The 9195-nt window shown below is 37.6% G+C and overlaps 1 protein-coding gene across 3 annotated transcripts in view; it reads right to left on the minus strand.

Moving 5' to 3' along the window:
- LOC107569283 (complement C3-like) overlaps window positions 1-9195 on the minus strand; it is a 29751-nt gene that overhangs the window by 10281 nt on the left and 10275 nt on the right. For all 3 annotated transcript variants that reach the window (XM_016255337.1, XM_016255336.1, XM_016255335.1), the window contains exons 7-16: window positions 7659-7862; window positions 4820-4895; window positions 4510-4669; window positions 3276-3371; window positions 1902-2058; window positions 1581-1744; window positions 1324-1482; window positions 1036-1095; window positions 862-952; window positions 683-728 (exon numbers count right to left, since the gene is read on the minus strand). In XM_016255337.1, coding sequence (XP_016110823.1) covers window positions 683-728; window positions 862-952; window positions 1036-1095; window positions 1324-1482; window positions 1581-1744; window positions 1902-2058; window positions 3276-3371; window positions 4510-4669; window positions 4820-4895; window positions 7659-7862 — 1213 coding nt within the window. The remainder of the gene's footprint in view (window positions 1-682; window positions 729-861; window positions 953-1035; window positions 1096-1323; window positions 1483-1580; window positions 1745-1901; window positions 2059-3275; window positions 3372-4509; window positions 4670-4819; window positions 4896-7658; window positions 7863-9195) is intronic.

The following is a 9195-nucleotide window of genomic DNA, read 5'->3' on the forward strand; positions in this document are numbered from 1 at the left end:
TTTTTCCCCTTTTGTTAATCTTTTAATTATATTATAGCCTATTATATATTTTGTGTGATCCTATTGATTTTATTCCTTTTATAAACTTAATTTCTGTTTTTCTCCTTTCACAGAAGCGCTGCAGGTGCATGATGTGACGATTGAATATATCCTCATGGTCGTTTATGCTGCTATTCGCGCATATAAAGCTAAAGCCCTGTACAAAACAACACCAAAAAATACATTCTAATCTGACTGGTTAATGATCGACTAATGAGCTTCGTTTGATGGTCAGGAATATAAAAATGAACAAAATGCTGTCAATCTACAATTCTCCACCGTATTTACTATGCTCTGAGCAAGTTCAGGTAACTCAAAAACTTGCGTACACGAGCTGAGACCAGACGTGAGATTTGATCGTAGCCACCGCTCACGTCCATATTGATAAATTCTACATTTTGCGTTGAAACGACCGTACGCCCAATTTTCTGTCATACGTTCGTTTAGTAAATGAGGCCCACTATGTAGTCACATGGTAACCAACTGTCACTAGTATTCACGTTCATGATGCAAATACTGCCAATGTGAGAAAAGCAAACTCAGGCAAAGACAAAAAAAACGATTTAAATGAGCACATAATGATGAATTACAAATAAAATGGTTTCTTGACATAATAGACTTATTAGGATTTTTGTTCACATACATGAAATCCATAATGAGCTTGTAACTTGCAATGGCTCCTTGTTTAGCTAAAAAAACCAAAAATAAAAACATGGTGTTAATTAAAATCAAAAAGCAGCACATAATGAAGTGTTTTGGAGGTTTTATTTTAGCTCTGAATGTATGGAAAGTGCCACAGAAAGGGCAGGAACTCAATCTTACCTTCATTGTCTTTCTCCATTTTAACAGTCAGATCAAAGAAAGTACAGTCAGATTTCTTCTCAACAGGTCTGGCGTAGTACAGCGTCAGAACCTGAAAACAGCAGCACGTCTCAGATTAGATGTTCAAACGCTTTAATCTTGCTGTTGACTGTATAAACGCTCACGAACACTCACTGAGAGAGTGGCTGTTCCAGTTCCTTTAGCAGTTACATTGAAGTCCTGGTTTATCTCCACCTGTTGAGTGAATGCAGACATACTCCAGTCATCAGAATAATCAAATCCATGATATAACAGAGATACCTAAAGAGTTCATTGATCAAACACTATTGACGTAGACAATAAAAAAATATGAATGACAAACGACAAAACTCCCATGATTCTTCATTTAATATCAAACCACAACAACTTTCAACTGAAATGAGCCACAAACAGTTTGAATCTAGAAGATGAGTTACTCCTCACCTTGTATGACCGAGTAAGATGCATATTATCTCTTTTAAAAGCCCATCTGACAGGTTTGCTTCTTCCTGCCACGGACAGCTCCACGTTCAGATTGAAGTTTTGCCGGTCCTTCACCTGCGTGCGATACTCTGCCACGGCCTGGAACACCATGATGGTCGCCTAGAAAAGACAGAAAAGCATTCAAATCCTGTCCTGCAGTGTCAGTCCTGCACTTGTTCTGCTGTTCATCACAGTCAAATGATGAGGTGTTAGTGTACCTGAGTGGTGCCAGATCCTCCATAGTGAGACTGCTGTCTGTTCAGCCAGTGCACTGCTTCTCCTGCTTTATCAAAGTCTTTGTCCTTCACAAGCGCCAGCACAGCATAAGCCGTCGCCTCTAGTGAGTGATGGTGCTGTCCAGGGACAGTCCAGGACCGACCGGCTGTTTCAAACACAACACAGCAATAGAAACAGGATTGTCTCAAGCAGCTGTCATTACACAACAAAACATCTGTAATTCTTCCACTATTTACACTTGGGTCGAAGCGAGCACTGTTGCAAAACACAACTCTTTTTGATGCCTTGTTGACTTGACTGACCTTCGTGTTGGGTGGAGTGTTTCATCAAGATGTCTTTATTGAGTTTGTTGGCATTGGCCATGGCGTAGGATGTCATCGCTACAGCGTAAGGATTGGTCAGTTGTGGAAGCCGACCTTCCAAGAAAGAAACAGCCTTCCTGATACTTTCATGCAGACTCTATAAACGTGTGAAAGGTGAAAATAATTTCTTAGTTCTGCATCCTTCAACATTCACATTCACAACTTCAAGTTGTTTCAAAAGCTGTACGAGAAGAAAGAAGATATTTTGAAGAAAGTTGGTAACCAAATAGTTGCTAGTCCCCATTGACTCCCATTGTATGGAAAATATACTATGGAAGTCAGTAGAGACCAAAACCTGTTTGGTTACCAACATTGCTCAGATTCAGAAGAAGAAATTATTTTTTATAGGTTTGGAACAACATGAGAATGTGTAAATGATGACAGACTTGTATGTCTATGTGAATTAATTGTTACTTCAGATGTAATCTGTAATGTTTATGGTCTTTTCAGGCAAGATAAGTGATATATTGAAGTTAGCCTACTGTACCAATAAAAACAATATTACAACACAACAAATTACATAAATAGTAAATAACTGTACAAGGTGAATTAAGGTATGTTTGCATATGTTACACATCAGAAATCTTTCAGATTCAGATTTCAGAATGAGCACTTTGTAATTTGTAATACATATGTTGAGGACCTCATCTGGAATAGGGAATAGGAATGTGGTGGCGTGGTGGCAACATTTTTGATAACGTCATGACCAATCCAGTTCTCTAATATGGATCAGTGGTGTTGTCACCTGTTAATCACCAGTGTTGTGCAGTAGCATTGCTACAAGTAATAACGCTACTAGTTTAACTACATGTCTCAATAGTGTGGCGATAGCGTCGCAGTTTTCTGAATCAAATTGTTTTTTTATTAGCGAAGCTCCTTTGTTGATCAAGTAGTGTGGTAGCGTCCACACATGCTACATTTTCTCAAGCATTTCTGAAGCTCTAGCTCTAATTGGAAATTCCATCTGATCCTGGCTCAACAAGTGATGCCACCTCCATACACGTACCTGTGTAGTCAACAGAAGCACTTCCGTATGACGGTGACTACTACTTTGTGTTTTACAACGGTTGACACACACACACATCAAATGCTATTTAGAGGAGATGTTTTTTTGCCATGTTGGTACTGTTTGGAGCAGATCTTAATTAATTTGCTACTGTGATTTAACTGAGATGAGTTTTAAATGAACATACAGTCTGTCTTGAAAATGTGCCCAAGTCTAAATTGAGCATACCCATGCAAAAGCCAAGGATTCCTGGTGAAAAAAAGAGTTTGAAGCAACAGATCTGCACGTGGTGAAACAAATTAACTTACACCAACTGATCCAGCACAGATCTCTCTGGCCTCTTGCATGGCAATCACGACAAAGGCCGTCAGAGAGGCATCAGCATCTTTGCCACGCACGTCACCCTGGAATAAAGCACAAATAAAGTATAGACTATCACAAAAACAGTCAGATTGTTTGTTTGTGTGTGTGTGTGTGTGTGTGTGTGTGTGTGTGTGTGTGTGTGTGTATGAGTGTGTATGAGTGTGTATGTGTGTGTATGTGTGTGTATGTGTGCGTGCGTGAGTGAGTGAGTGTGTGAGTGTGAGTGTGTGTGTGTGTGTGTGAGTGTGCTCCAAATGGGTGGGACTTGAGCTCCAAGTAGGCTGTACAAACCTCCTGGGGCTTTTGATTGATTGATTTAATGTCTTGACATTACATGTACATGACACAGAGTTACAGCTTGTGTTACATTAATGTCTACACCCAATCCAACCCTAAACCTACCCCTTACAATAATGCAAAAATAGTAATTATTGTTGTACAACGTGAGAAAAATTATGCTATATTGATGTGTGCATGCTGGCGGCATAAGACCCTCCCACTTGGAGGTCTCTCCGGGCTGCAGCGATACATACTTGGCATTGACTGGTCTAGCCTGAAAAATATGCTTTTTTTACGCTATTTGAGCATAAAGAACAACATTTATGATGCAGTTCAGTTCAGATTTTGTTGCTGATTTGAAATATGTAATTTAATTGTGAGTTCAGCAGGCAGTTTTTGAGGGAAGAAATTAGATTCTTACGTTTCACTGTTTCACAGTGCAGCTTACCTTGCACGGTGTAAGGAAAATGTGACTGGAACTAAAAAGTGAACTATTCAGTAAGATGAATTATTAAGAAAGTAATGCAATCGCAGTTTCAAGAACTTTATCCAAAAACCCAAGCACTTTTCAAACCCTGAAAACCCTACATTAAAATTCAAGCATTTTCAAGGATTTCCAGCACTCATACGAACCCTGGTGTTACACATTCAGTAACAATTTGTGCATTAATGTAGAATAAAGTGCAGTGTGCTGGTCTGGTATATAATGTAAATAAGGCAGATAATTTCCCCTCATGAAAAATCTTATTCCATATAGTCAGCACATTGTTATATTTTGTTTGTTTGTGCTGCAGATTATTTAATGCATTACTACTGGAAACCACAGTGAAATAAATCATGGGTTCATTCCATCTTTCTTTTGTGAACACAGATGGACACATTCAACAACATTCAATTTACCACCATCTCTCCATGAATTACAGCTGATTCCTCTTTAAAAGAGCCGTCTTGTATTTGTTTGTGGAGAATCAGCCACTTAAGGGCGCTGCAGAGCACATTCTCCTCTATAATAACAAGGTTATGGGCCATGCTGAAGACTTTAGCCACATATGCTGTCAACCTTCAACAGACAAGCAGAACAGAAATTATTCAAATTTAAAACAAATTAAATTTATTATTTCTATTAAAAATAATATGAATGTAATATAAAATGTAATACAGGAGAAAATAGGCATGAAACAAAAACAAGTAATGACATCAAAATCTCTACCATGTGCTGCTCGGTCTGTGTATCCATGCAGCATAGGATCCATCTGATTTACGGTAACCCAGCTGCCGCTGATAACCTTAATACAAAAAGAAAATAAAGAAAGAATATTTATTTGTTTATTATCTATGTATATGTTCTGCTTTTGGTCTAAAGTTTTCAAGGGTGCATCTTTGAGAGTGCTTTGAAATTTTATTCAAAATCATAGTCAGATTTTATTTTATTTAGATGTATTTATTATTTATTTATTTATATGGTGCTTTATACAATACAGATTGTTTCAAAGCAGCTTTACAAGAATACACAGGAAAAATAATATAATTTGATTCAATGATGCAAACAGAGATACATTCTGCTGTAAAAGACAATAATATTGTCATTGTTCAGCTGAGGTTAGTTTAGTGTTGATTTGGTTCCGTTCAATGTCAATAATCAGTAATATTCTTGAATATTTAGTAATCTTGATTTTTATATCTGCACTGTAAAAAAAGTTTGTTAAATTTACGGTAAAATACCGGCAGCTGTGGTTGCCAGAACTTTACCGTGAAAAATACGGTAGCAACATTTTAGGTTTTACAGAACTGTTTAAATGTACAGTGAAAACCCGTATTTCATTAACTGATACAATGTTAATATGCAAACCTTTGAGTTAACTCACTTTATTTGCAGAAACCGACTGCACTTAATTTGGCCAATTGGCATTTGTTTATAAAGTAATATTTATAATGCTTAAGTAACGCAAGCATATTGGTCTTAAGAACTATTTTGCTTAAGTCCATGCTTAAGTCCATGAAGAAAAACCAAAGTCATTAATAGCACCAATTAAACTCAAATCTCTTGCAGACAGCAGCAGCACACATTCATGTGTGCCTGAAATTTTTGAAGAGATTCACACCGCACCAATAATTACACAGCTACCGCCTTTTAATAAAACAACAAACAACATAACAGCATAACATCAGTTTTTCACTGTCCATCCTTGACTTAAACACAGGCTCTGCTCTCCAGCACAATGGTGACCCACAAAACACAACAGTAAGTTGACTGTTAGGTTTTACAGTATTTTGCTGTTTTCTTTTCTTGATTTTACGGTGAAATACCGGCAGCTGTGGTTGCCAGTAATCTACAGTTTTTTACAGTTTGCTTCTGTAAATTAAATTAACAGTATATTTCTGTTAAAAATACATCTCACAGTGTGTTTTTCTTCATCTCACTCATTTAACCCCTTTAATCCCACAGCAAAATCCTCAGTTTTAAAGAGCACTTATATGTGTCCACACTACAGAGTGTTGAAGTGACACTGAAGCGGTGATGAAGTTAATGAGATAATTAAATGAGGATTGAGCATTAGTGACGAACACCTGTTAACAAGCAGCACCACTGAAGGAAAGAGAAACAAGAGCAGAGAAACACAACTTACAGCCAAAGCCAAAGATGAAATCAACTGAAAATAAAACACATTAAATCGATCAAGATCTCAGCAGAGGAGGATTAAACAGCTCCACAAACAGCAGCAGCAGCTTCTTATTACTAACCAGTGTGACTTTATTTCTGTCGTATGTGTACAAAAGCTCTAATTGAGATTGTAGGTGTTGTACTTTCATTTGAAGTCACCACAATGGCGATCTGTGTTTGCTTTAGTTGGGCTCTTGAACATTGACTTTTTAAAAATAACTTTTCTTCGGTTGCTTTAATTAGCTGTGTTTATTTAACAGTTTTTATAGCAAGAAAAGCTGAAAGAATCTATGATCAGATAAAACCAGTGTTTGTGATGTCAAAACCATCATGGACTAGTCTGGTTTACTGATCCCACTTAATGTTTAATCTCTTATTAAGTGTGTAACATATAACGAATACTCTTGAGTTGCACCACTGACACTGCCACAATCATTGTAAAACATTCCTAAGCACCAAATGCACAAATACAAGCTTTGATTTATGGCAGAACTTAAACACACACAGACATCAACAGTCAGCCTATGAATCTCAAGATTGGTGACAATCAAAAAAAAAATGTCATGCTGCAATGCATGCTGGGAGTTTTGTACTGGCACCTAGCATGCATTGCGGCATGATTTATTTTTTTAATTAATAATAGTCACCATTGTTGAGATCCATGTTCTGATTATTGATCAACGGTGTCTAAACAGTATTGTTCATATATTGTTTTTAAATAATCTGTCAACATAACTTGAAGAAACATAATAGTTCCATAAAAAAAAAAAAAAGTTAATCAACCTGATCAGCGAATCAGATCATGACCTTATCATCATTTATAGTTATCAAAACTATTTCTGTACAGTTTCTTTCAACTCATCTTGTCAGAGACCAGCAGAGAAAACTTTAGTTAGGGTCAAAAGCCTAACTAAAGCAACCACTGATCACCAAAATGGTTAGACCAAACAAAACATTTTCAATACAATATAAGCCTCTGTTAATTCTCAAAAATGTTTTGTTGATATATGACAGAAATAAAGTCAAACTGGTTAGTAATGAGTGAAGCTGGTAATGCTGTTTGTGGAGTTGTGTTATCCTCCTCTGCTGTTTTATTTCGGTTGATTTCATTTAAGGCTGTGGCTGAAGTCTAGGTCTAGTGGACTATATAGTGAACTAATGTAGGGAATAGTGAATGAGGGTGTAGGGTGTGATTTCAGACACAGTCTATGAGTGTTGACTCTGAGGCTACTTTCTCGAAAACAAAGGTTAGATCTATTACAGTTATTACCGTATATTGTAAGGAAACTTACTGTAAATCATTTAACAGGTTTTTATTGTGGCATTTCTACAGTCTTTTACCATTAAAATCACGATAACTTTTTACAGTGTGTTGTGTGCTACTGACCTGTGCTGATATGGTTAACAGCTTCATCACGGCGCTCCATGCCAACAGTGTCCCACTGATTGGTGCTGTCCAGATAATGAGTGGCTGTGAGAGGTAGAGTCATAAGCATCATGTTCTCCTCTCCATTATCACGAGGCTGAACAATAAACCGCCCCATGAAGCTTCCACTGATGGCCTGCTCGACTGTCTGAGCGATCTCTTCAGCTGGAGGAATGTAAGAGGAAACACAGGCTGAGAATTCAGTTTATTATATTTGTCTGTAACACTCTCAACACTATGTGACTCGTATCTTGAAATACCTTAAAACAGTGATTGTCAATCTTTTTACAGCGGCGTACCCCCTGGGGCATTAAACATTCTTCTGCGTACCCCTCTCTTCCACTTAGACCGCAGTCACACCTTTTCTATTAAAGGACAATATTTGCCCCCTTGAATTGATTTACAGGTGCATTTTTTTACCTTTATAGAGGTCAAAGATTTTCTATCCTTATTAATTGTATCTTATGTCATGTTTAATGTCATATTCTTAACATTCCATTAAGTGAATTATTAATATAATAAATAAAGCAATAAATGATGGCTAATCGAAGTGATACTTGTAGACTTAAAAATAAAACCACCAATAGGTGGCGGCAAGTCACTCTCTTAATGAGCCAGGCGTCGCGTCATTCATTCATTCATTCATTCATTCAGTAAGGAAGCAAAATGCTGTAGTTATGAACGGGTTATTAATCACTGATTCTCTGCAGAGGTGGACAATCCAGGGGTCAGAAAGTAAAAGTCCTGCCATACGTTTATTGGTCCGTGTAACCCTTTGCAGTTCTTTGTTCAATTCGCACCATCAAAATGAACCAAATGAAAAGTTGGCTTCAAACTTTCATTTTCAATTTTTTTGGAGCAATTTACAAACGGATAATTGTCTCTCATTTTAATTTTCAATTTTAGGAGTTACGATTCTGATTTTTCAACTAACATAAATTACTCATTATTCTGATTTTCCACTTCTCTGTTTTGAGCTCCGGATTGGACCGTACCAGTGGCGGAGCGGGGGGTGGGGATTTGGATGTATTTACCCAGAGCGCTGTATGTATAGGCCCTATGCCTATGCATTGGCACGTCTGACCATGCAATAATTAATCATCAGACCTCCATTAACTGTGTTACTGCACGTTAGATGTGTGAGTGGAGTGTGCTTGATGATTATGAAAGTGTAATCCGCAGGTGATTTTTCAACTAACATAAATTACTCATTATTCTGATTTTCCACTTCTCTGTTTTGCGCTCCGGATTGGACCGTACCAGTGGCGGAGCGGGGGGTGGGGATTTGGATGTATTTACCCAGAGCGCTGTATGTATAGGCCCTATGCCTATGCATTGGCACGTCTGACCATGCAATAATTAATCATCAGACCTCCATTAACTGTGTTACTGCACGTTAGATGTGTGAGTGGAGTGTGCTTGATGATTATGAAAGTGTAATCCGCAGGTTAGAAGAGGAGCTGGGATACACATGCAAACAAGTTCAAGAGGTCCTACA

The sequence above is a fragment of the Sinocyclocheilus grahami genome, unplaced genomic scaffold (assembly GCF_001515645.1).
Source record: "Sinocyclocheilus grahami isolate Dianchi unplaced genomic scaffold, SAMN03320097.WGS_v1.1 scaffold1329.1, whole genome shotgun sequence".
NCBI classification, from domain to species: domain Eukaryota; kingdom Metazoa; phylum Chordata; class Actinopteri; order Cypriniformes; family Cyprinidae; genus Sinocyclocheilus; species Sinocyclocheilus grahami.